General features: G+C 57.2%; 1 protein-coding gene across 7 annotated transcripts; it reads left to right on the top strand.

Moving 5' to 3' along the window:
- The first annotated feature begins 1,124 nt into the window (after window positions 1-1,124).
- SRL (sarcalumenin) lies at window positions 1,125-27,490 on the top strand. 7 transcript variants are annotated; one of them, XM_005505624.4, is made up of 8 exons: window positions 1,159-1,282; window positions 9,620-10,777; window positions 12,489-12,584; window positions 13,422-13,517; window positions 17,279-17,314; window positions 21,936-22,052; window positions 22,799-23,032; window positions 23,753-27,490. In XM_005505624.4, exons 1-8 carry the CDS (start codon window positions 1,222-1,224, stop codon window positions 24,562-24,564), a joined length of 2,610 nt encoding a protein of 869 aa, XP_005505681.2. In that variant the 5' UTR covers window positions 1,159-1,221; the 3' UTR covers window positions 24,565-27,490. The 7 variants fall into 7 exon arrangements, with proteins under 7 accessions (XP_064886939.1, XP_005505683.1, XP_005505681.2 ...); XM_013368072.3 differs by having other exon boundaries at window positions 12,486-12,584; XM_065030867.1 differs by lacking the exon at window positions 9,620-10,777 and having other exon boundaries at window positions 1,125-1,282; window positions 12,486-12,584.
- The last annotated feature ends 328 nt before the right edge of the window (window positions 27,491-27,818 follow it).

Genomic DNA, 27,818 nt, shown 5'->3' with positions numbered 1-27,818 from the left:
TCCTGACGTTAACATTTGTGGGGGGGACGGGGCTGGATCTGGCCCCTGTGGGACACTTGTCCCTAGGGGGGACCTGGGCCTTTGGGGGAGGGCAGAGGAGTGCTGTCTGCATTGGGAACTGCAGGCAGAGGCGGAGGATGCTGGTCCTGGCGAGGTTTCCCGCTGATCGGCCGGGCTATATTTAAAGGCTTAGCCCTGCCAGTGCTGCCTGCACGTGCTGTGGGTGCATTGGGGCTCAGCTCACCTCTGGGATAGTGGGAGGTCTGGGACTGGTTTTAGTGAGGCAGGTGGGCTGGGGGGGGCTGGGGTCAGGCTTTGTGCCGCCCCCCCTGTCCTGCAGATGGTACCCACAGTGCCCCAGGATGGGAGTGTCCCCATGGCTTGGCGGGGCAGCCATCTCTCCCCATGGCTCTCCATGGGGTTGTGGCGGGGCTGTTGTTTTCCTCCCAGTTTGGCCCCTTCCCCAAGAAAAAGCTGCGTTATGGCCCCCCAAAAGTGAATCCTCTAGTGCTGAGGACATGCCCTCCACCATGGCCAAGCTTTGGGGACAGCGCTGGGTGGCCATCCCCCATGCATGAGGGTGACAGGAGCTGGTGACTGCACCTCCAGCCACCTCCATCCCCTATGCCATGCAGTGACTGCCATGCTGGTGGCACTGGGGACACCACCAGCATAGAAGGGACATGTCCCCTTGCCTGTGGGGTGAGTGGCATCACTTGGGTTGGTGTCCCATGGTGACTTGAGGGTGCCCTAAATCGGCCCAGGATGAGGTGCCTGGAGCCACCTGCTTTGGGGACAGGTGGGGGACACTACAGTGCCGTGACACTCAGTTCTCCCACTCTGTGAAATCCTGCTCCAGCCAAAAAGGGGCTGCAGGAGATTAGGGCAGCCCAAGGACATCCACTGCCCCACACCAGGGGATGCTGTGATGGAGCTGGTGACACCCACATGGGCAGTGCCACCCCAGGGACCCAGTGCCAGGAGGTCTCCCACGCCACCACATCCCTGACATGAGCCTTTCCCAGTGCTGCAGCATTGCCGCTGTGTCCTGTCCCTGTCCCCATCCCCAGGGCCCCCCGGGAGCGGACAGGCGGCAGTGGCAGCATCTGTGCTGGCCGTTCCGGCAGCTGCCTGCGTTGCCTGCGCTGCCTGCCCTGCCCAGCGCCTGCTGTTGCCGTATAAATAGAGGCAGCGAGCAGCAGGGAGCTCCTGGCAGCCACCATGAAGGGCCTCAACCTGCTCTGCTGCTGCGTGGCCTCGCTCCTGCTCCTCAGCACCGCAGGTACAACCACCCGCTGGGCTGGGGCCCCACAGGGCTGCGGGGGCTGTGGGTCCCTGTGGGGGGCTATGTGTGTTTGTGGAGCTGTGGATCCCTGTGAGACTGTGGGTCCCCATGGGGCTGGGAGTGCCCGAGGAGCTGTGGGTCCCCACAGGGCTGTGGGTCCCCATAGGGCTGTGGGTCCCCATGGGGCTGTGGCTGCCCATGTGGCTGCAGGTCCCTGTGTGGCTGTGGGTCCCTGTGGAGCTGTGGGTCCCTGTGGGGCTGCAGGTCCCCATGGGGCTGTGGGTGCTTCTGGGGTTGTGGGTCCCCATGTGGCTGCGGGTATCTGTGAAGCTGTGGGTGCTCAAGGGGTCTGTGGGTCCCCACAGGAGTGTGGGTGCCAGTGGGGCTCTGGGGTGCCCACTGAGCCCAGCCGAGCACCCCAGGTGGGTGCCAGTTGAGGGTACAGGCATCTGGGCTCCCCAGCAGCTGTGCCAGGGCTGCAGAGTCACCCCCAAAATGCCCATGGAAACAGAGTGGGTGCTGTGAGCTGGAGGGGAGCATGGACAGGGGTCTGTGTGGGTGCAGGGGCTGTGCTGCCGCCAATACACCTGGGGTCAGTGTCACCCATGGGTGCTGAAGTGCCTCCATTTCAGGCTGTGGGGATGTGGGGGGCCTGCCAGGGTGCTGGGGCAGCCTGTAGTTGGATCAGGATGGTGTGGACTGTTTGTCCTGGGGGTCATCCCCCCACCCAAGGACCTGCCAAGCAAGACAGCAATTTGGGTGACAGCAGAGCCCCTTCCCCAGGCCATCCTGTTCACCACCAAGCACCCCTGTCCCTGGCTGGGTGTCCCTCGGGGCTGCGCGGTGGGGTGGCATCGCCGATACCCTTGCTTGCCCTTGAGTTAATTTGGGCCCGTTCTCTGCCTGGCCGGGCTCCGGCAGCCGTGCTGCCGGGAGGGGGGCGGCTAAGTATGGAAACAGCCGTGTAAGGGGACACTGTGCTCCCTGCAGTCTCCCTAGCTCCCCCCGGCCACCAGCCCCCCCGCCCTGCGCCGCCACGGCCCCGCGCACGGGCACCCACAGCTGCCGCCTTCTAGCACCAGCACCCCCGGCCCCACTGAGTTTTGGCCTTTTAAGGGCATCTTGGACCATTCTCACTAATAATCAGGATTTGGGGACAGTGACACATCCCGCCAGTGGTGGGGTGACCACTGTGGGGCCACAGGTCGGGTTTGGGGATGGAGGGGATGGAAAGGTCTTCTATGGGCATGTCTGGTGTCTGGTGCCACCCCAGGCTGGGCTGGTGGGCCTGTGGGACGTTGAAGGCTTGTCACCATGGTGGGTGACTGCTGGACCAGCTCTTGGTGAGGCTGGCATGGAGGCTGGCACGGCCTGAGCTGTGGCAGACAGAGGATGCCACGGCACTGGGCACCCCATCACCAGGACCCTGCTCAGCCACGTGTCCTGGAGGAAGCGCTGGTGCCAGTAGGTGCGTTGGGATCTGCAGCCCCAGAGCTGGTTCTGAGGGGCAGCTGGAGCTCCCTGAGTCCCCACACTCAGTTTCTCCTGCTTATTAGGGGAGTCCTGTGTTTCACTCTAGCCCTGTAGGTTTGGGAAAAAGGTACAAGCAGGGGCAGACCTCCTGCCCATGTTTCTGCTCCACAGGGATGGGTGGAGTTTGCACAGTGAGTTTTGCTTTCCATTTGGTCCCAAGCTGGACTCTCAGAGCCGGGCTCCTTTGAGGTGCAGGAGGTGGCTCGAGGAAAGAGTTTTCCTATTTTGGGGCCTTGTCTTCTCATTTAACCCCCCTTTGGTGAGGAGAAGGCTCCCCAGTGGCGGAAGGGGACCAGGAGAAGGGAACCCCAGTATGGAATGATGGGTTTCATTGATGTTATCACAGAGGAGTGCGGTCACTGAGGCAAGGGCAGGGTTTGGGAGGCTCCTGCTGCACACAGGGGCACAGCTGGTTTAACCATCCTGACCTCTGCCTCGGCACAGTGGGTGATCTCTGGGGTAAAGCTGCTGGGTTTTGCGAGCAGTGTCTGAGCGTGGAAGTGGAAGGTCACTGCCCCAGATAGCAGAGCATCTGCAGCTGGAGTTTGCAAGAGCCCAGCCAGGCTTCTGGCCACGGTGTCCCTCCAGGGAGGGAGGATGGGGACACATGGGACAGGCAAAGCTGGATCCCCCCTCCAGCTGTGATGCCCCTGGCTGAGGAAAACTGCCAGGTCCTTGAGGGTCCCCATGGCACAACAGCACTGAGACATGCTGCCAGAGCCGCAGCACCTCGAGGGTTTGGTAACACCTGGGGCTGCTGGGACCTGTCACTGTTCCTAAAGGCCAGGGGGGTTGGAAAGGCCTGTGGTCAACGTGGCCAGGGCTGGCAAAGCTCACCAGAGCAGCTGGGAGCCCTGGAAAAGGCCAAAACCCAATGCAGGGCTGGGCGATGGCTCCGTGCAAGAGCACTCACCTGTTGCCCCATCCCTGTCTGGGGCAAGGTCTCCTCCTTGCACTCACACCTCAGGCAGAGACTGGCCATCTCTTCAGGCAAGGTGACTGTGGCGAGGCCCTGAGGCCACCAGGAACGGGCCATGGGGATGCTGGTGGGGCAGTGCCCAACCACCATGCTGGGCAGCTTCACCCTGGGGAGCCCTTGACCCCCAGCAGCCATCACAGATTTGAGTGGGAGGGCTACAGTGGGCTGTGTCTTCACCACCTCCAAGCTGGGTGAGTAGCTGAGGAAAGCCCTGGCATGCTGGCACTTGCTGCAGCAAGCGCAGAGGGCACTGAGGGGCGGACACAGACCTCTTCTGGTGACAGCAAATGCAGGCCACCACCCCTGAGACTCCCCATCCTGCCTCAGCCTGGGAGGTGTCACCTCGGGATGGGCTCCAACTCTGTGTCCTCATGGCGTCTTGGGGTGGTTCCCATCACCCAGGATGTGTGTCACCTGCATTTCTGTCACATTCCTGGTATCTTGTCTGAAGGACACCCCACGGGTACCCCAACTCTCCCAAAGTGTTGGCTGAGCAAAGCAAAGCAGATGTCAGGTATGTCGGCCATGTGGTGACACTCCCATCAGCCTGGTGTAGGTGACAGCTGGGCAGAACATCTGGGACACCTCGCTCGTGCATGGCCCTGGTGGCACAGAGGTACCAGCGTTTCACTGTGGGACAGCATGGGGCTGGGAGGTCTGTGTTGTGCTTGGGGACAACAGCTGGTGGGCTGGACTCTTGCCATGCCCCCATGTCCCTGCTGTGCCCCTGCTCACCAATCTGCCAGCCCCACGCAGGCATTGGCTCCCCATGCTGGGGGCATGGGCTCACTGGGGTGCCGAAACCCCAGCTCGGCCGGTGGGTCCAAGAGTGACTGAATTGCTCATAAAATGGCCCTTCCCCAGGCACTGCAGGAATAGCAGTGGGTGCTGGTTCCTTGGCAGGGCTCCGCTGGGCTATTTTCAGCCTGCGGGGACATTTCCCTGTAAGCGATAGGCCAAGGAAGCCAGCAAGCTCGTGTGCCGGTGGGGGCTGGCGGAGGGGCCGGGGAGTCTCCAGTCGGGCACCCTGAGCCAAGCCGGGGCCCTGGCAGCGGCAGCACAGCCCTGGTGCCAGCCGGGTGTGTGGATTGTCCCTGCCCACCTCCCCGCTCGCGTGAACACACTAGGAAAAAGGGCTCGGAGCCGCATGGCCCCATCCCTGTGCTGAGCTGGGATTCCACATCCTGATGCTGAGATGCCTGGGGCTGGGCACCGCTGCTTGAGCACGGCTGGGCAGTGTCTCTGCCTGGACATTCCCAAGGATTTGAGGATATTGTGGGACAATGGATCATCAGGCATTAAAATCCAGGTTGACAAGTCCAAGTGCTCTCCCTGTCCTGCCCAGGTGAGCAGGAATCCTTGGGATGACCAAAGAGGAGGGATGGGGAGTCTTCACCCAGAAAGACTCACATGAAGTGTGTAGAGGATGTCCCTTGGGCCACCAAGGAAGCCCTGGAGTGGGTTGGTGAAGCTTCCTGTTGCTGGAGGCTTGGGGACAGGACCAGTGGGACCTCTCAGGAGTCCCTCCTCTGGTGGAAGGGACTCCTCCAGCCCCAGCCATTGCAAAGCACTTCCCTCAGGTACTTCAGCATCCCCCCAGGCTACAGACCCCACAAGGAACACCATGGGTAGGTGTTTCTCAACATACAGTATGACATCTGCCTGTGCTGATACACATGCTGTTTTCTTGCTGTCTGCTCGCTTGCGGACCCAGATGTCTCCCAGCCAGGGAGTGGTGGCTGCTTTATCTTCCACCACCCCGATCTTTGTGTCTTCTGCAAGTCAAGAGTTCAGGTTTCCTTCCAAATCTTAGGGAGAGAACCCTGTGGGGAGACAGTAAAAAAAGGCACTCTGCAAAAGTGATTCCCTGTTGCCAGCTCTATGTAGAAAGCTCCGAGCCTGTTTTTAATCCCTTTGGTGCCTCTGGGATGGGACACTGTGGTTGTGTGTCCTGGGATTTGTGGTGCACAAGGGTCTGGAGAACCAAGCCTATCCTCAATCAGCCTTGTTCTTGTGTTCTCTGGGTTTCTTGAGCCGCTTTGGAACACTTTCCCCTCCCAGTCGGTGAAGGCGTTGGCCTGGACAACCCCAAACAGGTGCTGGAGCCAGGCTCCAACCTGCGTTGGCTGTGATAGGGCTGCCATGCGAAATGTGGGCAATAAACCATGGGCACTTTGTCTGCAGGGCTCAGCAGTGGCACCAGGATCTGCCAGAATGGCACAGAGTGGGAAACTGAGGCAGGGAAGAGATACCATCCTCTGCTGCACCCCAGTTGAGCCACAAGCTGCAAGGCTGGGGTGCCCAGGCCTGAGCCCAGGTGAGGGGCACGGGCCCCGCTTTGGGCTCCCCTGGCCCTACCTCCTGCCTGGGAAGGGTTACTTGCTGCAGAAAGGTCAGGCTCATGGGGCTAATCCGTCTCAATTTACTTATTCCAGAAGCCAGGCTGCTGGCTGGCAGCAGCACGGAGCATTGTAATCCCTGGGCGCTGCACCCCCTCCCCAGCAGCCCCCCACACAGCAGCCAACAGCCAGGCAGGCAGGGCCAGGGCCAGGGCCAAGTGTCATGGGGCTGCAGTGCCTTTGGGTCCAGACACTTTCCGTGGGGTTTTAAGGGGCTACATTGGAACAAAGCACAGCCTTTTGGCTTCGTTCATCCTTGCCTTTCCCTGAAAAGGAAGGCACAGACAGGTTAGGGTTGCAAGCTGCCCCCAAAACCCCACTGGAAGGACAAGGGGACAGCAGGACTCACAGGAGCCAGTGAATAACTCCCCTGTGCACTGCAGGGACCGGGATTTGGGCAGATAAAGGGGGCGTGCGAAAAGCCATCCCTGTGGTGCTGCACATCACCAGCCCCACGCTCGGGGCTCCAATTTCTACCGGAGGGGGAGAGTGTCCCTCCCAGGGCCACCTGTGCCCATCTGTCCCTCCTAGCTGGACCCTGGCGCTGTCCTGAGGGGCTGTCCCTCCTGGAGGACCCATTTCAGCAGCGGGGTGTTACCGTTCCATACCATTCCATGCAAGGATGGAGGGGACACGGTGGCAGGGTCATGTTCAGCCCTCCTTTCCACATGGGCTTTTCCTGGGTGCAAACCAGCCATGGCATCCTGTGGCACACAGAGCCTCACCGTGAGCTCTCCATCCCCACAGCTGCACCCCAGGGTGCTGTTGCTGCTGGGGAAAGGGTCCTCAGGCAGCTGACAGCCCTCCCAGCCCCTGCAGACAGGCGGGAGATTTGGGGTGGGCAGGGGCACCACAAGCCGAGGACCCTCTGGGAGGTCAGGTCCCCAAGGGAAGGGGGGCGAGGCCTCCCCTATGATGCCCCCCAGCCACTTGGCACAATGCAGGGCATGAACAAGGGGAGCCGCGGTGTCACTTTACAGCGTAGCTGTCCCTGCTCCCTCCGGGAGTCCACGGGGACCTGCAGGACAGGCCCCAGGTGCAGATGTCACCCTCGACTGGCAGTGGGGTGAGGGGCTGGGGCTTCTCCATTCACAGTCCACTGAGCTGCCCCTTCTGATTCCCCCGTACAGTTGCCGGGCCATATTTTTAGCCTCCAGCAGACGCGTGGAGGGTGTTAAGCCCATAACCTTCGGCCCATTTCACTGCTCATCGGCCGGCCATCTGCAGATCAGCACAATTCGCCTTGTGATGGATTTGAAGACCATGTAGGGGAAACAGGAGGGAGAAGGAGGTGGAAAGGGGAGAGGGACTTTGTACAAGACCTTAAAGGTCACAGGAAATAAAGCCCATGACCAGCACACTGGCAGGGACATCCCAGTCAGAGTGCCTGGGGAATATTTCCCTTCTCACACAAGAGAAGGTTCATGCTGGGCACTGGGGTTGCCGTTGTGCCTGGCCATGGTGGGTGATGACCCCTCTGTCCCCCTGCATTGTGTCAGAGGGGACACGCAGGCCCCAGACAAAGCCCTTCAGATGCACAGTGTCTCCTCTGCCTGGCCCTGCTCCCCCAGACCCGGCTTGACCCTCCTCAAATGCCTGCCTGAGAAGCTGCGCTCACCTCCCAGCCCTCCAGGTCACCAGCTATTTTGGGGCCAAGCTGAGAATATCCTTGTCCCCATCGGCCGGGGGGACCCTCAGGAGACCCAGGCAGGTCTCCAGGCCACCAGGGCCAGGCACGGGTGTGCTGGCCTCCAGCCACCCGGGACTTTGCAGTTCAGGCATAGTACGTTCCCCTTCAAGTGGCTCCTGGCAGGCTGGGCAACTCGAGGAGTCCCATCGGAAGGGGACCTGAAGGAGAGGGATGCTCCAGGGGGGGAAGGGAGGCATGTTGGAGCTGCACGGGACCTGTCTCCCTCCAGCTGGGAGATTAATTTGGAGCCTGGAGGCACCTGTGAAACACATGCCAGCAAAGGACAGGGGAGGTCGTCGAGGGCAGACCGAGGGTGACCCGCGCATCCGGTTTCGGCAGGGCGCGGGCCCGCGGGATAGCGGCAGCTCTGCTGTGCCAGGCTGCAGATGAAAGTGACTGGAAATCCTGGCGTGCTGAGGGACACACCAGCCCTCCCAGCCGCCTGCCACTGGCACAGCTCCTTCCCCAGCGTGAGCCCACCATTGCTGCCCAAATCCCAGCTAACAGCACCAGTGGCCCTGCCGTGGATACAGGCGCATCCCTGGCCATGGCAAGCGAGCTTACAGTGGGCAGCACGGTCTGGGGCTGACACCGTGCCGACCCTGGCTTGGTTCTTCCAGTGCTCGGCCACCGTGGTCCCCCATGGCTGAGCCCAGCGAGCCCCAGCGCCGTGGCTTTGCCAAGTCTGGCAAGGCCCTGCTGATGCTCTGCAGGACACACGGCCCCGTGGCTCCCTGGCAAGGACATGATGCAGGAGCCAGAGGGCTGGCGGCCCGTGCCCAGTGCTGCCCATGCCCAGCGCTTCCCGTGCCTGGCGCTGCCCATTCTCCTCCCCGCAGCCGGGTGGAGGTGGCATTTTTTCCTGGTTGGCATCTGCTTGCCAGCTGGAGTACAAAGGAATTATTTTCCTCTGAAACGCTTCCCTGGTATGCAGGCATTAGATGTTTCGGGGGATTATTTAGACTAGCAGCAACTGTTTGTAACAGAGACAGTATAGCTGGTGATCTTTTATTTTTGGCACCCATTGACTAATGTTAAATTGCAGTTGGAGGCCTGTGGAAAATATGGCTGGTTTCTCCTGGGCCACAGAACAAACTCATTGTGTCCCCGCCAGCCGTACAGCATGGCAAATGCTTTCCTAGTGAAGGGATGCTCACAATAAATAGCTCCTGAGCCCTGCTGCCAGGGTCAGGCCCTGCTGCCAGGGTCAGGCCCTGCCTGCACTCACCTGCCCTGCACCAGGGAGCTCCTTGCCCCTTCCTCCCCCTCACCCCTTCCTCCTGTCCTCACCCAGCCACCTGCCATGGCCAGCACTGGTGACACTCTCCTGAGGGCTGGGGAACCCTTTTAACCTGCCAAGTACCCATAGCCTTTTGAGCTACGCTTTTCGTTATTCCTTTCCCCTCATTTTTTAGGGCTGCTTTGCCGCCTCCCTGCAGCGCTTTGCAGTGGGTGGCAGCCACGGCCCCAGGCAGCCATGGCCAGCGCAGCCATAGGGCCCCCTGCTAGCATCTGCTCTGACCCCCAAAAACACCTCTTTGCACCCAGCTTCTTGCGACAGGGCTAGGAAATTAAGCTGGAACTAGAGAAGGTTTAGGAAGGAGTTTAAACCTCATGGTAACAGCCACAGATTCTCCCTCAGAGCCCCTCCTGGAGCTGACGGGGGTCAGCAGGTGCCCCAGTAGCCACGTTCTGGCGCGGGTAAGACTGACTGAGCTGTTCTCGTCATTTAGAGCGGCACAGCCCCGGCACGGACCATGTCGGCGGCACTGCCGAAAGCCCCTTGCCGGCTGCAGAGCCCAAGTTGGAGGAGAAGGCAGCTGACGGCAGCCCTGAGGAGGAAAAAGATGGCAGCCCCATCAACACCTCCTTGCCCAGTGTCACCAAAGACGGACATGGCAAGGGGGAGGAAGAGCCCATGGGCGGCCTGAGCAGGGACTTGGGGCCAAGGGATGGCCAGCCGGAGGAGACCATCATGGAGAAGGGCCAGGAGAGGCCTGGAGAGCCACAGGGCCCAGGCGATGACACCACCTTGGGTGTCCCTGAGGCAGCACATAATGAAGGGAACCACCTGCCTGGGCCACATGATGGCTTCCCCGCCCAGGAGGATGAGAAGCCCAGCGCCAAGGAAGGAGCCTCTGAGGACCAGGGGCAGTCTGGGCAAGAGAAAATAGATGGGACAAGAGCAGTGTCTGCACCAAAGAAGGAAGAGAAAGGAGCTGAACAAAGCTCAGAGGAAGATGACAAGCAGGGGGAGTCTGAGGAAGATGAACATGGTGAGTCTGAGGAGGATGGAGGCGAGGAAGAGTCCGAGGAGGAAGGCGAGTCTGAGGAGGTGAAAGAATCTGAGGAAGATGGTGCTAGGCCAGCAGGGCCAGAGGACAGAGATAAAGGGAGTGACAAGGAAGTGGTTGGTGCTTCTGGCAATAAGGGCAGTGGTGAACCAGCAGCTGCCAGCAAGAGAGAAGCCAGAGATGGCCCTGTCAGCTGCCATCACTCACCCTGTAGGGATGCAGCAGAAGATCCACCAGCAGCAGTGGAAAACCCACCAGCAGCAGAAAACCCACCGGCAGCAGAAGACCCACCGGCAGTGGTGGAAAACCCACCGGTGGTGGTGGAAAACCCACCGGCAGCAGAAGATCCACCAGCAGTGGTGGAGAACCCACCAGCAGCAGAAGACCCACCGTCAGTGGTGGAAAACCCACCAGCAGCAGTGGAAGACAAGCCACCAGCAGCAGAAGACCTGCCAGCAGTAGTGGAAAACCCACAAGTGGTGGAAGACCCACCAGCAGCAGAACTCTCTGCAGACAAGCCATCGTTGGCAGAAATGGAGAGCACACCTGGCCACAGCACCCAGCCTGCTGCCACCAAGCCCTTGCGTGGCCAGATAGGTTGGAGTCTTTTCTTGTTGGTGTGCTGTAGCAGTGAGAATGACCTACTATCAATCCCCAGCAGAGCTGAGCTTGGCACATTAAACTGCGCCTAGTGCATGGCCCTCTCCTAATGCTTGTGCTTCCCACGCCTGCCCCTAACCGCTGCACGGCTGGGCCGGCTGCGGGCATGGAGGGCACAGGCAGGAGCCCACAGATGCCTGCAATGCAGGTGCTCGTAGCAGTGATACCAAAGCTGGCAAACATTTCCCTCACTGCACTTTAAGCCCATGATTTTTCCTCTGGACTGTGGACATGGATAAGGTTTTTGTCCCCCAGGCTCCTTTCAGCACTCACAGATCAGTCAAAGGCTCTTTATCCTCCACCCTCAGAGTCCTCCAGACCACCAGCTCTATTGGTGCAAGGGCAGGACACTACCCAGGCTGGTGGGTCTCTTGTCCACCAGCTCTTGCCTCATGGGGAAGGTGTAAAGAGGGATTCAGACTGATGAGTTGCCAAAGCACTGGCTCCAGCTGCATTTGGTCACGGAAAGGCAGGTTAGCTAAGGAGAATGGACACCCCCATCACGATTTCCTAGAAACGCTCGTGGACTTTGGCCTAGAGGTTGGGTAGCGACCTTCAGACCCAGCCGAGCCTTTTTCTGCTTCCCTCTGTAATGTCCCAGCTCAAAAATTTCACAATTGTGCTGAAAGGGAAACTCAGTTTGCTCTTGGTGGCTTTACTTGGCAAGTCAAAAGGTCTTCCTCAGCCCAACATTTGGGAGACATTGAGTACAGCCCCAGGATTTGGCTGTGCTCCACATGTCCCAGGTGTCCCCAGCCCAGCAAGCCACCACATATCTGTCCCCAGCCCTGTCCTCAGACCCCTCCTAAAGCCCAACCCAGCTCTCAGTATCAAAAAGCATGTTTGAGATGCCCTTGGTGTGCCAGCACCTCTGGGACAAGGACACATCTGTCTCCCCATTTTGGAAACACTGGGATGCCTAGCCCAGGTAGAGTCAGCCATCTCATGTTCCCAGGGCCTGGCATGGAGCCAATAGGTCCCCAGGGCCACCCTGACCCATGGCCTCACACAGAGGGCTCCAGCCTGATGTGGGAGCAGAGTGGGGAGAAGCTGGAGGGAAAGACTCCACTGGCAAAGCAGAGGCAGCCAGTCTCTCGAGAGCCACACTGGGTCTTGCATACCCTCACATCTCTGTCTGAATGGGTAATTTTTAGGGGAGGAGGACAGAGAGGAAGAGCAGAGAGACAGTCGAGGCTTAGCCTTGGAGGAGCCGCAGCTGCTGGGGAAGTGCTGGGGCGGGCAGGGGGCCTGTCCCACAGCAGGTGCTACATGTGCTCCTGCCCTGTGCCACACCTCAGCCCCAGGAGCCCCTTCCAGGCACATCCTTTGCATTCTCCACAAGCACCAGTTCCTGCTTTCCCTGGGGAGGCACTGTGTGCCTCCCTTGCCGGCCCCTCCTCAGGGCCAAGCAGTTGCCCACGATGTTTCCCCCAGCAGCCACAGCCCTGGCAGCCTCAAGGAGCCTTTGCAAAAGAGAAACTGCACGGTGTGCCAAAAGCAGCGGTGGCTGCTGAAGCACCCAGTGGGTCTGTGGGCTTGTGGTGTGCGTGCTCCCTTGTTCCTTCTCCCCAGTAGTAGCTTGTGTGAGCTCCTGTGCGGATTCCCTCCTCCAGCGGTAACAGATCTCCTCACCTTTTTCCTCCAGAAGAGGTTGAAGATACCAGCGAGCCAACCAAGCGTGACCGGTCCCACTTGGAGAACACTCTCAAGCTGAACGAGGACAAGCCTGCCGATGATTTCTCAGGTGAGGGGGTCTGGGTGGCACCAAGCCATACATGTCCTGCTCCTTCAGTCCATGCCATCCCTGTCCCTGCAGGACAGGCTCCATACCTTTCTGCTCCACCAATAGTGCAGATGGGATTTCCCTCCTCTAGAGTGTTTTGGTTTTACCCTTACTTCTTGAAGGTCCAGCAACACTCTGTTTTCAATAACAGCCCTTTTGCTGTTCTTGAGTTAACATACTTCAGGTGTTTTAAAGACAGCTCCAAGGGCATACAAGAATTAGGAGGGTAGAGAGGCTGTAAACTGAAGATAACGAATCAGCCCAGTCCAACCACACTGCTGCCCAGATAAACCCAGGGCAACTTGCAATAAAGGGTTTGGATTTTGATTCCAATTATTTATTTGGTTTTGCTATCATAAGGCTTGTTTCTTCTGGCCCCATGGGCAGTTCACACTGCAAAGAAAGTGATGAAAGCTGCTGTGGAAAAAGCTCCTTCTTTCTCCAAGCCAATAGCTTAAGGACTGTGCCATGGGTCTCTGGCACTGTGGTGAAGGGATGTTCATGGGTGTTGAGTGCTAAACAACATTAATGAGAGATGTCCCTTCTATCAGTGGCTGGCACATGCAAGACCAACAGCAGACGGGGACAGTGCCCAGCAGGAAACATTAGCAGGGAGGGGCATCAAAATGCATGACTGGGATTAGTTTGGCCAAGATTTCAAGTGTGAGCCAAATCTCTTGATCCACAGCTGAGTCACCCTCAAGATCTGCAGGGAATGCCCAGCGGCTTACCCAAGAGGGATCCAGCCAGGGTGGTGTGGTTCGCCCTTCACCCATCCACATGCTTCTGCCCTTGTAGGTGTACTGCAGCGGCTGAGGAAGATCTACCACTCCTCCATCAAGCCCCTGGAGCAGTCCTACAGATACAACGAGCTGAGGCAGCATGAGATCACAGGTAATGCCACAGGCAGCGGGGCCTCCAGCACAATCAGGTTATTGAGATGCAGATAACAATGTGAAAAGCAGATCATGGAAAGGCTTGGATAGTTTGTCTAACTTTACAGCTTCCCAAGAAGTCCACGAACATGCTGGGCTTAGAGGACGCGCCCTAGTGAACCCAGCGGCAGGCATTCCTGCATCTGCCTTAGCCCATCTGCTGTCAGGACCATCTGTGTAGGATGAGCATTGAACCCTGCCTGCTTTGGGTCCTCCACCTGCTCAACATCAGTGCCCTGTACTCATGCCAAGCAGAGATCATGGCCCAGGGAAAAAGGCTTGGCAAGGAAGCTTAGGACCTCTCAAGGCTGGGGTTGAGCTTCCTAGGGGTGGCTGGAGCTGGCATCCTTCCTGCTCATCCTTCCTGGGACACAGCCATGTGGGCAGGGTATTCCTCAAGCTCAGCAGCCTTTGCTCATGCTGGGAGTTAGAGTTTCCACCCCTTGGCAATCACAGATACATTGGATCAGGTGAGCAGGTCCCTGTGGCCACAGGCATTGCCTTAGGCTGAGCCCCAGTATCACGTGTCCCTCCAGAAGAGGAAAGTGCAGCACTGGCCCCAAGATACTCAAAACTACAGGAAGCTCTTGTGATCCATATGGCACAAGCAGCCTCATTTTCCAAGCACGGATTGCTCAAGCCCGAGTCTGAGGTCCCTGTTCACTGGGGTAACTCTCCTGTAGGCCCCCTCCCAAGCCTTGTCCTGAGACAGGGCCAGATGTCCCCTGTGCCTTGGCTGGGCAGGGAGGGGATGCTGGAGGGAGTCCCTGCTGCATGTGTCCCAGGACTACATGCCCACATCAACCTCCTTTCAGGGTCCCTCCTTGTCCTGAAGTTCTGCCTCCCACCCTGGGTTTCCAGCCTCATATACCCTGGAGCCAGGCCCTCCCTCCTGGTGGGACAGGACCTAGATACACCCTCCACACAGACCTTCCTTTTGCAGCTGGACCCCAGTCCACCAGTGCATGAGTCCCACATTTATTTGGACAGACCCCTGGGACTCATCCCCTCAGAGCAGAACCCCTGTTTTACAGGTACTCCCACTGCAGCCAAAATGCAACTCCTAAATCCATGTCAGACATTTTCTGAGCAGGCTTGAGCATCTCCACACCTAGCTAGCCCATGTCCGGCTTACAGCCAGTGGGTAGCATGGGGGACCTATGGGGCAGGAACAGGGCTGTAGACTCCTCATCACCAGTCCAGGTCCTGTCCCCTCAAGACACAGAGCACCCTGGACATCATCTACCACCCACCCATTGGGGTTCTAGAGGGTACGTCTGACAAGCTGTGCCTGGATGCTTCCCACAGCCAGTTCCATGTTCCTGCCTTTGCCTGCCTTGTTCTGTGCTCCTTGCCAGCAGCTCGGGACCACAACCCACTTGCCACGTTAGAGGGTAGCTGGGGGTCACAGCAACATGCCATGCTGCAGCCAGGACAGGAGGGGTGCCCCACAGCCCATCACCCCACAGCTGCTGCCACCCACCTGTTGTGCTGGCCTGTCCCCCCCCTCACACGGCCAGCACAGCACTGCCCCATGCCTGAGAGAGGAGTACCAGGAGCAGCAGTGTCTGCACCCTGGTGCTCGTCCCCACAGCCTCTTAAAGGTGGCCCCATGCAGTTAGGACAGCCCAGGCATGCCCTGTCCCAACTGTCTCCATCCTGGAGCTCACAGATTCAGCAACACCCTCACCTCCTCTCCAAGCTGCTGTGGTGTGTGTTGGTTGGAGTGTAAGCAAGCATCGGCATTTACTGTCAGTGAATCACAGGACACTGTTTAGGAGAATATGTGGGGTTACAGGGGCAGCTGATGGGCTCCCAGCCTCTAATCCTCACTTTGCTTTTCACTGCCAGCTGATGCAGCCTCCAGACTCAGCTCCCAGTACACAACCTGTTTCCTTGCTCAGGACAGCTCACCCTGTACTTCAGCCACCCCATACCCAAGCAGCCACCTCCCTGCTCCATCTCAAGAGGGAGCAAGTGTTTCTCAGGCCCCCGATGGCTTCTTCCCTCCCAGCTCCTGAGGAAATAAGCACCAACCCTTGTGTTTTCCCAACCCAAGCACACTCTGCTGTGTCCCATATGGCACCCCCCCAGCAGTGCAGATGCAACCCCAGAGCTGGTAACCCACAGTCACAGCCTCCTGGCCCCAAGGGAAGGGCACATGGACACACTGCAGTGCATACAGCCCTTGGCTCAACCATGAGAAGTCTTGGCCACACTCCCCTCAGAAATGTTTCTCCTGCTACCAAACTCCTCAGAGCGTCTCTGATACCCCAGTGCTGGCACACACAGCCCCATCCTGAAAATGTAAGGCCCAGCAGTTTGCCTTTAATACCCACAGATCCAACTTGTCCCAATCCCCCATTAGCAGTGTAATTAGAGAAACCTGCAAATTAGGTAGAGAGTTTGCCCAAGGAGCCCTTTGACCTTACGAGGCAGGTGAGGACATGGCGGGGCTGAGAGAGTCTTCTCGCTGCTCCCTCTGCATAGTGACCCTGTCCTGTGTGGGTTCATTGCAATGGCAGTGTCCCTGCAAGCTGGGAGATGCCCCCAGGTTCTCCCCCTGTGTCCTTCCATGGCAGGGGGGAGGCTGGAGTGTGCAGAGTTGCCGGCTCAGCTGGCTGGGAGCAGTGGGACAGCTGGGAGAGCAGCGGGGCAGGACTGTCATGGAATATGCGTGACCTTTGGAGGTGTAAGCCAATCTAGAGGGGTGCCGTCGCAAGCACCTTCATCCCTCCATTACACGGCACCCCTCCATTTTGTCTCCCCTCCCATCAACTCTGCTTGAGTGCACCAGTCAGTGTAACCCAAGGAGCCCCTCTGCTCCTTGCAGCTTGCAAAAACACCCATGTAGTTGAGTGTCGCCTGTCCTGGGGGAGCTGCAGCTGCCACCCTCAACCCAAGGCTCTGAATTGTCAGGTTGCATCCCAGAAAACTCACCCCATACCCTCCACTTACAGCATGTTTAAACCTGGCGGGTGCCATCTCCTTTTCCCTGGCTGCCACCCTTCTGCGTCTCCGCTCTACCATCCCACGTGGGTGCAGGCACATTCCAGCTGGGTCGGTCTGTGTGCCTGGTCGCAGCACAGCCACCTTGGAGGAACTGTCCCTAGTTCAGGGGTGAGGGACTCTCCCTGTCTGGTGATGGGAAGCTTGCTGTGAAGTCATGCCAGTTTGTTGTGCATGCTGGTAACCCTGATTACTGTATATGTACCAATTAGCAAGTGTCCCTGTGTAGGGAATGACCTCCCAGTGGTCATCACCAGTCAGTCTAGGGCTGGATATGGATAACCACACAGCTGGGGTGGTCAAGACACTTGTTGGGATTTGTTGCTGTCCTAACCACAGCTTTTTGGGCTCCATTTGCTCGGTGAACGTTGCTCGGGAAGGCAATAACTCTGCTGAGTGGGGCAGGAGGGTTGGGGTGCTGTCTCAGATGTAGCAGCTCTCCTGGGGCTGCTCCCCCAAACCCCATCCCCGGTGTGCCGGGCAGACTGGGGTTTGGTGCTTGTCCTGGTAGGACAAGCTGTGGATGTTGTTGCTCACAGACTGTAACTCCTTCTTTGCTGCTGGGAATGTGGCCGTCTCTGTCTTTTCCTGCCCACAAGAAGGCCAGGGCCAGTCTTCAGCTTCCTCCTCCGCCTGGGCCAGACCCGGGCAGCCGCGTCCCTTCTTCGACTCACGGTACCTTTTCTTTCTCCCCGTGTCCCCTGCTAACAGCTTACCCTGGACGCACCCTGGGCTCCTCTGCCACAGGTTGGTATTGCTGCCTGCTGCCTGCATGCTGCCAGTGCTGCCTAAGCTCTTCGCTGGCCTCCAGCTTTCCTGTTCACCTGCCCCAACAAGACCACACTGCCCTAGCATCAAGCAGACCCCGGTTATCCATGTTCCATGGCACTTGCGGGAGCCGTTGTCCCCAGCCCTGCCAGAGCTTGGCACGTGTATCGCTGCACTTGTCTGTCCCAGGCCTGACTGTGCATCTCCACATTGCCCAGGCTCTGACACCTTTCCTTCTTGGGTTAAGCCTCAAGAGGTTGCATATTCCTGAAGCGATGGTTCAAAGGTGTTTTGAGGTGGACCTGTGGGTTGACCTACTGCTCATGGCATGAACTGGAGGAGCCCAGCAGATAACCCACCCTGCAGGGGAGCTCTTCCCACCCTTCACCCTCCTACATGAAGAAACTTTCCCAAATGTTCACCCTTGATCCCCCCTGGGTGCATTTTAAGCCGATGAGCCTGCAGCAGCTGTCCCAGTAACACAGGCTGGCCCCTGTGTGGCGGCCTCAGCCCCCTGGGGAGCCAGAGCTGGCTCCTGTCCCTGCCTGTCCCACTCAGGGTATGCTGCCAGCCCCCCCGGAGAAGCAGGAGATGGGAGATCAGCCAAGAAGCACCAGCCAACTTCCATCTCTTCCCCTGGGTCCGGCACTGGGCCACAGGGACGATGTCCCTGCTGAGATATAAGGCAGGGAAATCCCATCTTCTGGCTCTTATGTCCTACCCCATGGCCCCCACTGCTGGATCCTGCATAAATGGGTTCATCTGCACCCTGGTCCCAGATCCAGCAGAGCCCTACCAGCGCCTGGAGGGCCCGTGGCTCTGTGTCGTGCCAGTGTGCTGGCAGCAGAGAGGGCTGTAGACAAATATAGCATATTTCGATAGCTGTCTTATCTGCATCTCTAGCTGCAGGCGCACGGACGCGTGCGTGTGTGCTGCTTGCGTGGGCGTATGTGCGCGGGGAGCAGGGCGCAGAGGCAGGCGCAGGCAGTCTGCAGCCACGTGTGGCTTGTCCCTCTGTCTGCGGGCACACGTGCTGTGAGGATACTCGTGGCTTTCCATGAGCAATCTGGCCACCCCTCTGAGGGCTGCCGGGCAGCGTATCTGTGCTGTAGGCAGAGGGGCCGGCAGGGTTTGTGGTACAGGGGTGGGGTGACAGCGTGGGCAGTGTTGGGAGAGTCTCCCCAGGTGATTTGGCCTTCCCGGGTGGTGTGAGGGCAGAGCAAGACCTTAGTGCCTGTGGCTCAGTCTGAACGAGGAGAGCTGCGTCCTCCACTTCATGTAGCATCCTCGGCACAGACTTGCACAACAGGGCGTGAGCTGACACCAGGCACTTCTGCTGGGCTTGAGAATGAGGAGGGAGAAGAACCAGCCCAGTGTTAATCCCAGCCCCAGAGCAGCAGTCCTCAAACCCAAGGGCAGCCTGGTGCTGCAAGCAACATGGAAAAACCTTTCAAGAAGCCACTGCTCTGGGATAAAAAAAAACCCCTTTTTGGGCATTCAAATTGCTCCTACTCCCAGAACTGAACAGTCCAAGACAAACGCAGGCTCTGCAGAGGGAGACATGACCTTCCTGGCCTTGTTTGCCTGGTGCTTTGCCAGATCACAGCATGTTCTTTACCCTGAAAACCTGGCAGCTTAGAGAAGCTGTATTTTAGGCTGCTGTGTTTTAAGCAGGACCACAGATGCAGGGGTGTAAGGTTTGAGGACCCTCCTGCTCACAGGCAGGGCCTGATCACGTACCGGCATGCAACTGCTTCAGTGAACACCACTGGGACATGCCTGGCTTGGACTGGGATGAGCTTGATCAGAGACAGGTTTGAGCCGGGCGTGAGTCAGATTGGGCTGGGAGCGAGCAGCCACAGGGTGGCTGGAGAGAGCTGCTGTGATGGAGCTGCTGCCATCCCTGCCCTGCAGCCGGCAGGGGCTGGCTCTTTTCTCCAGCCCGACCACCAAGGTGATGCACAGGGGTGCTCAACAGACGTAGTGGGGGCATGTAACTGCGACAGATGTCAGGCCAGCTCCCCCCTGCGTGGGAGATGCTCTCTGTTCTCCTGGTCTATGGGCAGGAGGAAGGATGATCCATGCGTGGCCTCACACTCTTGGAGCTGCTGTGTTACCTGGACCGCTCTGAGGAGCCAGTGCCTGGTGTTGCTCACAAAGCCCATGGGGTGCCATCTCCCAAAGCAAGGAGTGGAAATGGGCTGGGGCTGGGGGGCTGCCTGCATCCCTGCCCATCTTGGCATGGTGGGGTAAAGGTGGAGACATGAAATAGAGCCGGGGCACACGGTCTGCCTGTGTTCACACAGCCACGCCTGGCCAGGAACATGTTATGAAAGAGCACGCGGGGACCCGCCTCAAACCTCTGGCACAACATCACAGGGGATAGTAATAATAATAATCCAAAACCCAATTAAAGCCAGCAAGTGAACAGAGCAGCAACGATAGAGTGGCACAGGGGAATGATTAATAATGAAAATCTAAGTTTCAACATTTGTTTTTGTCCTGCATGAGAAGAAAACTTTGGATCCCTGCAGCTTGCAGGCAGGGAGCAGGCAGCAGGCAGGGAGCAGGCAGTGAGCAGTGCCCTCGTCCAGTTTGGATGTGGCCACTCTGCTTTGGGGAGGAGGGTTGAGCTTCATGGATGCATCTATGCCCCATGGAGAGATGTCCCCAGCCCATTCCCTTTTTCAGCAGTGATATGGTGGCCCCGCGTTGGGCAGGTACAGGCAGGAGGGGGCTGACATGTCCTGCCTGACTCCTGCACCCATGGCTGGATGTGTTCAGTGCAGAGACGACATGCAGTGTCCTCCAGCACCCTCAGGAGCAGGACCTCAGCATCACATGGGCTCTGCAGCTCCCCTGCCTCTTAGATGGATCCCCAGCTTGCTGGAAAGATGCCAGTTCCTGCGTGGGCAGCAGCCACCGAGCAGCGGGGTCTCTCACCCACCGCAGGGAAAACAGCTCTGGCTTAGGAGTTGGGCCAAGGAAAGGGTGTCGAGGGCAGCACAGGTCCCCCAAGGGCATCTCCTTGCAGAGGGGAAGGCTCAGCTCTGGCTGTGGGACAGCAGCTCCAGCTCCTCCCGTGGCTCCCAGCCCCTCCCCTGGATGGATTCCTGCTGGCAGCGGGACAGACCCGCTCCCACTTTGAGTGCAGGATGGGGATGAGGAAGGTTACCACTAATGAGAACTCTTCTCATCCAATTTTTACTTCAATTTCTGGCCTGACTTGGGCTCGAGCTGACCAGCAGGCTTCCAGCTCTCCTGAGCACATCTTCAGGGCTGGCACAGCCCAGGGACTCCTATGGCTCTGCCAGCTGCCTGCCACGAATCCTGCTTGAGCAGGGATTGCTCCTGGGGCAGTGCCTGTGCATGTCCAGGGACCCCCAAGTTCCCAGACCAATTGCGTGGCATCAGGACAAGTCCTTACGGGCCATCACCAAGTTGGTGAAGGATTTAGAACATCATTTGGTTTGCTCAGCCTGGAGAAGAGGAGACTGAGGGGAGACCTCATCAAGGCTACAGCTTCCTCACAAGGGGAGGAGGAGGGGCAGGCGCTGATCTCTTCTCATTGGTGATTAGTGACAGAACCCAAGGGAATGGCAGGAAGATTCATCAGCGGAGGTTTAGGTTGGATATTAGGTAAAGGTTCTTCACCCAGAGGGAACACTGGAACTGGAACAGGCTCCCCAGGGAGGTGTCATGGCCCCAAGCCTGACAGTGTTCAAGAAGCAGTTAGACAATGCCCTCAGACCCATGGTGTGTATTTTGGATGTGAATTTGTCCTATGCAGGGACAGGTGTTGGACTTGATGGTCCTTATGGTTCCCTTCCAACTCAGGACATTCTATGATTCCATGATCACCAGCCTCTTTGAGCTCCTTAGCAAACTGCAGCACTTGAAGAATGTGGGATGGGGACTGTTCTTCATTCTCCTCCCACCTTTCCCCAAGCCCAGCACAGGGCTGTTTGCCCAGCCTGTCATCCCCATGCCGGGATGGAGCCTATGCCCAACCGGGAGCCACAGCCCAGGGGCAGATCCCTGCCACGGTATGGTGGAAATGCAATGCAGGCAGCCAGCCCAAGGCTTGCATTGTGCTTACCAAGCACCGTCGCACAGTATTGCTCCTTAAGCCATGCAGCTCTTTTTGCACGAGGCATTTGCCTGGTTGTGGCATGGCCAACTCCTTCGCATGTCCCATGCTTTGTGGCAGGTGCCTTCAAACAACACTCCCCCCCGCAGCCAGCCCCAGACTCACTCCAGCTAAACCAGAACAGAACTGAAACAAGATTTAAAAGACCTTCAGGTCCTCCTGTATTTTGAGAAAGGCTCAACCTCAAAGAAGGTCAGAGAAGGTTCACTCTTGCTGCAGCGAGGTGGAGTGTCCTGCAGAGCATGGTGACGTCTCGCTCCTGCAGACACTGGGGTCTGTCGCTGGGCAATGCCTTGGCTCGCGAATGGCTCGTGGCCCCAAAAGGGTGGCTGTTCCCCGGCAGCGCCGCCAGGCTGCTCAGATGGGATGCTCATTACAGCCGGGAGTTAATCGTGCAGCGGCGACAGCTATTGTTTCTTCACTTCCTCTTGTTATTTCCCCTCTCCGCAGATGGGGAGATCACTTCCAAGCCAATGGTGCTATTCCTGGGACCATGGAGCGTTGGCAAATCCTCCATGATAAACTACCTCCTCGGGCTGGATGACACTCCCTACCAGCTCTACACAGGTACTTTGCTCACTGCTCCCTCCCGACTCTGCCCAGGGCATGCTGGCACCCACATTTCTGCATCTGTGTGGTCAGCAATTCCCAGCCACGTCTATTCCATTCCCCCATTACAGCAGGGAGGTTGCGATCTGGTCTGTGCCATCTGGCTACAGTGCCACAGGAGGGAGAGGTTCCCCACCATGGCCCAGGGCCTGTCCACCCTCCCTGGGGAGGCGGTGGGCATCTCACCCTGCAGCGTCCCCATCCCACAGCATCTCCATCCCGCAGCACAGGGCTCACTGCTTCCAACCCTGACCATGAGAGCAGCAGTCACATTGCAAGGGCAACTCACCCTTGTCTTCTCCCCTTCCTTCCTCATGTGGAGCTAATTAATTCACCCTCCCAGGAGAGCAGTCATTCCCCTTCCCTCCTCCCTGCTCCCATAGATGCCCTCTCACAGCTGAGTGCAGCTGCCCATGGCCAGCTCTGCACCAGGGCAATGAGGGCTCCCAGGAGGTAGTTCTCCAGGACACCATGTGCAGCCAAACCACTTCCAGAACAATCCTACCCCCGCAGAAGACAGCCCTGCTAGCATTTTCTCAAGAGGTTTGGCAAGAGTTTCATGGCCCTGCTGCTTGCCTTCCCCCAGCATCTCTTGGCAAGTGAGTGATGCTCCTGAGCTCCCCAGCTAGTCCCAGGCCAGCCCTGTCATGTCCCTTGCCCAGCATGGATTTCAAAGCTCTGCTGATCCTCTTGTTGCTGGGCAGGGGCAGAACCCACCACCTCCGAATTCACTGTCATCATGCACGGCCCCAAGCTGAAGACCATCGAGGGCATCGTGATGGCTGCCGACAGTGCCCGCTCCTTCTCACCCCTGGAGAAGTTTGGGCAGAACTTCTTGGAGAAGTTGATAGGGATCGAAGTGCCCCACAAACTGCTGGAGCGAGTCACCTTCGTGGACACTCCGGGCATCATTGAAAACCGCAAGCAGCAAGAACGAGGTAGGAGTTTACTGAGTTCATTCAAGGGACTCTAGAGAAGAGCCGTAGGCTACCAAAGGGGTCTTGCATTGGAGGGTGAAGGGAATGGCTGCCCATAGCTGCAGCAGCAGCTGAGACCTGGGGAACATTCCCAAGTATCATCAACTAGAGCAGCTGTTTCTGCTGTTTGGAGGTGTGGCAGACAGACATTTTGGCAAAGCGTTTCCTGGGGACTCCTCGGGCTGATGAATCTCTGCGTCAGCTCAGAATTTAATGCCTTTTTTGTCACCCCTGGAGCTGGCTTTGCCAATGGCTGGTGCTATAGCAGGACCTAGAGAAGCACCAGTCCATCCCCACAGCACCAGGGGTGCCAGGACAGATCAGAAGGGCTTCTTGACCCACTTGGTGCCCCCTGGGGGAAAGCAATGACGTGGCCAATATCTGCTCAGAGCAGCAGTGGGAATCTGGCCAGCAGCAAGGAGAAGGAAGGTTTGGAGGTGAGGCCGAGGGAGACACGTATTTGCAGGCCCAGACACACAGGGATGGGTTTTCATGCCAAGAAACTCTGAAGTGTTTTCAGCACATGAGAAACAGGTTCTGGGCTGCATGGGAAGTCAGCCGTGTCCCACACCCTGTCCAAACCAGACAGGGCGTGAGGATCAAGCTTTATCTGTCCCTTGACCTGAAGGGACTAATCCTGTGCTGGCCATTTCTGCTGGATTTCTCTTTCCTCTCCTCAAGGTTACCCATTCAATGATGTGTGCCAGTGGTTCATTGACAGAGCTGATCTCATCTTCGTTGTCTTTGACCCTACAAAGCTAGACGTGGGCTTAGAGTTGGAGATGCTGTTTCGCCAGCTGAAGGGTCGTGAGTCTCAGATTCGAATAATCTTGAACAAAGCTGACAGTCTGGCTACCCAGGAGCTCATGAGGGTCTATGGTGCCTTATTCTGGAGTCTGGCACCTCTCATCAACGTCACAGAGCCACCCAGGGTGTACGTTAGCTCCTTCTGGCCCCACGAGTACCATCCGGATACCCACAAAGACCTGTTCCTCAAAGAAGAGATATCACTCCTGGAAGATCTCAACCAGGTGATTGAGAACAGGATGGAAAATAAGATTGCCTTCATTCGCCAGCACGCCATCCGGGTGCGCATCCACGCCCTTTTGGTTGATCGCTATCTACAGACCTACAAGGACAAAATGACCTTCTTTAGTGATGGAGAACTGGTGTTCAGGGACATTGTGGAAGATCCTGACAAGTTCTTTATCTTTAAGTCCATTTTGGCAAAGACCAATGTCAGCAAATTTGATCTCCCCAACCGTGAGGCTTACAAGGACTTCTTTGGAATCAACCCCATCACCAGTTTTAAGCTGCTGTCTCAGCAGTGTTCCTACATGGGAGGGTGTTTCCTAGAGAAGATCGAGAAGGCCATCACTCGCGAGCTTCCCGATCTCTTGGGAAGCATCGGCTTGGGGAAGAAGCCCAATGTTCTCTCCTGCGACATCACTGGCTGTGGTGAAACCCCAAAGAATCGCTACAGGAAACCCTAAGGTGTTCCGTAATACAACCATCCACGTGTTCCTACTGGTGAATGAGCTTATGTCTTATCTGTCCAAGAAGCCGTGGTTTGTTAACCCTTTGAGTGCCACACTGGCAGAGGCTGCTGTACGATGAGGACTTTGAGTCATTGACATCGATGACAGGGGAAGATGGGCGGGCATAAGAAAGAGAATAAAAACTGTGAATTCCTGTCATTTTATCTTTGTTCTTTCAAGTAGAAGGCAATGTTTAAGCTGTAAGTATGAGCAATGCACAGTGAGCTAGAACTGTAGCTGCTTTTTCACTGGTGCCAAAAGTGCGCAAACAGGAATTTCAGCCTCTGCATCCCCAAAGCTGGCAGGGAGGGAGAATGAGGGCACGGTGTGAGCACAGGGGAGACCGGTGACACACTAACCAGGGCATCACCAGGAGCCCCGGTAAAAAGCGCTGGGCAAGGAAAGTGAGGCCAGGTCCCAGCTGTTTTCAGACACAAACATCCTATGAATCTCTGCAAATACTGATCTTGTTTTTCTTTCCAAGACTTTTAGGTCACCTGGTGAGTTCGCTCTTCACTTAACAGCTGAGTTGAACTTCTGCAGCCTTCACCTGGGTGTTCGCCTTAAGAAGGGGCTTTTGCAGGGTCATTTGTAGTTCCAGACAGGGAGCTGTGGTGGGATTTGCAAGTCCATGTCAGAGGAAGAAGTGGGTTAGAAAGAAGCTGCCAGCAGTGGCTGAGCTGTGCTGGAGGAGGAGGGCCCGCACCCCAAATCACACAGTCCCTCAAGGGGCTGTGAGCAGGTTTTGCTCTCCCTGGGCCAGCACAGGGACAGACACTTGGTGCTTGTGTGTGCCATTAACCAAAAAAACCTGTGCTGGTGAGTCAAACCTGCAGATCAGCAGGGATCCCAGGGTTAAGGGTTTGGCAGTTTGACCTTATTCAAGTTGCTGTTTCTTCAGTCAGAGCTCCATGGTTTTGTGCTCTGTAGAAGAAGGCCCCAGCCATATCCTTGTTGCCCATCTGCTGATCTCTTCTCCTCAGGACAATCCAGGCAGGTTGCTGTGGCTTGTTTGCCAAACTTTCTCCATTTTAGCCCTTTGTTGGCTCATCTCTGCATGTCAGCGCTTAGTCCTGGAAGGAGAAGGGGTATTGCTTTGGAAGTACCCAAGCAGGGCAATGTTCCCCATGGACAGCCAGCCTTGAAACCTGTCAGTGAAAGCTAGGGGATTAGGAGTGGCCTCATCACTTGACCCTCATGGCCAGCACAGCTGACTGCCAAGCCAAGCACAAACCAGCCAAGAGGTAGATGTTGCACTGGATGGAGACTGGAGCCTTGAAGCCCACTGGTGACCTGCTGAACATCCTTTCTCCTTCGTCCTGCCAAATGACTGCAGCTAGTGCTGCTCTCCAGGGAACCTCTGGAGCAGAGGGACTTAGCTTTGACAGGAACAAGAAGGCGTGAATGTGCCAGTTGAGGCAAGAAAAAGGCAAAAGGAATGAAAGAGGGAAAGAGAAAGCTGGGAATGAAGGCTCTGTTGTGATGGGAAAGGTGTGAAGGTCATCACCCCTTGTCTCTATGTGCCCAATGGGACATGGGCTAGGGCAGAAGGTCCATGGGAGCTCCACGTCCCCCGGCACTGAGGCCAGGCACTGTGAAGAAGGAGTCCCCCTCGAGTCCAGGTGAGTTTGGGGCGACACCGACCCAGGAACTTCCATGCTCCTTGCCTGTGCTTCAACATAGGACTCTGTCTTTGAACTAATGAAGACGAGACCCAGATTTACATCCAAACATGGGAGGGGGCATGGCTTGTGCAGAGGGATTTTGTCTGCAGCGCAGCGAGGACCAGAGGTACGAGTGAAAGTGAGCAGAGTGTCAGGGAAAGCAGCAGCCAGAGCAGCCTGGAGAGGAGTGATGTGCTCGTGAGTCAGTGCCATGAGGTCTCAAACCTGCCTCAGAGCTGCTGCCCAGCTCCGCTGCTGTTCCCTCTTGTCCATGATCCTGTTGTTCAATGGCATCCCGCTCTACCTCATCCACTCCTCCTTGCCTCTCGCTCCTCCACTGGGCTGGTCTGCACAGTTTTCTTAAGAACAATGGAATAGAAACACTGACAGAAATGTGCTAATATTGTTGCTGTCCCTGTTGTCATGGTCTGTGTCACTGTCATGGCAAGCAAAGGCCATCAGACATTTCTATTTGCAAGTGCTGTATTGTGCCATCTCTTTCTTTGCTGCTGTGGGCTCTGGGAACCTAGGGAAAGGGCCCCCATCCCAGGAAGGAGCCACAACTCTCCCTTATGGCCTTGAACGCAAAGGCACCATCGCTCTGCTCTCAGGCTGCTCCCATTGTTCTCCCCATCCCTTCCCTGTTTTCCTCTTCTTTTGCTTTACTCTCCAGCTCCTTGCCTTCTCTCCTCCCTTTCATTTTCCTTCAGCACCTGCATGCCCTGGACCCATGTCCTGGATGGGGCTCCTCTGTTATGTCCCAAACCTTTTTTTCTCCCCCAATATTGTACGTTAAGGTTCTCTTTCCAAAGCAATAGCAGCGGTTGTCTCAAGCCGAGGCTGTTTTCTGCTCCCTGTGACACACACGCTGCCTCAGGGAGATGCCGGCACCAAGATGTTTTCTCTCCCATGGATCCAAGTGGCTGTTAGTCCCAAGGGGATTGTGGTCCCCAGCCCAGCTCTCTCTGAGCTTTCTTAGGAGAGCTCTGGGAATCTGGGGGTGGAAATGGGGAGCAGAGAGACCTTTTCACTTTGCCAAGAAACACCAAGATCCCACGTCCGTGGTGCTGGGGGGTGAGTGTCTCGCCCAAGAGCATTGCAAGAGGGAGGGAGCTGGGACACAGGCTCGCATTGATGCCTGTGATCATGTGCATTGGGATAAAACTGTCAGCTTGAACATCGTCTTGTCTAATAAAACCTGTTATTTTTCAAACACACTCCCTGGAGACGCCTGTTTTGTTTCTCTTGCTGGTGCAGTGCAAGCACTGGGGCTGGGGTGGCCGGGGGGCTGCAGCTGCAGCTGTCTCCTTCCCAGACCCCAGCCTTGTACCCATCCCTTGCATGGGACCTGATGGCCATACCTGAGCCATTTGGTTGCTTTTTCCAACCTGGCTTCCCATGGCATCGACACAAACATGCAAAGCGAACCCCAGCTCCTTTGTTTTGCACTTTAGGGCAGCACGATCCTCCCTGATGGGACAGATCCTTGTTCCCACCTGCACCAGGAGATGCCCTTTAAACCCTCTTTGTGTATGTTCCTTCTCC

The sequence above is a fragment of the Columba livia genome, chromosome 15, assembly GCF_036013475.1.
Source record: "Columba livia isolate bColLiv1 breed racing homer chromosome 15, bColLiv1.pat.W.v2, whole genome shotgun sequence".
In the NCBI taxonomy this organism is placed as follows: Eukaryota; Metazoa; Chordata; class Aves; order Columbiformes; family Columbidae; genus Columba; species Columba livia.
This window is presented reverse-complemented; position numbering and strand designations above follow the sequence as displayed.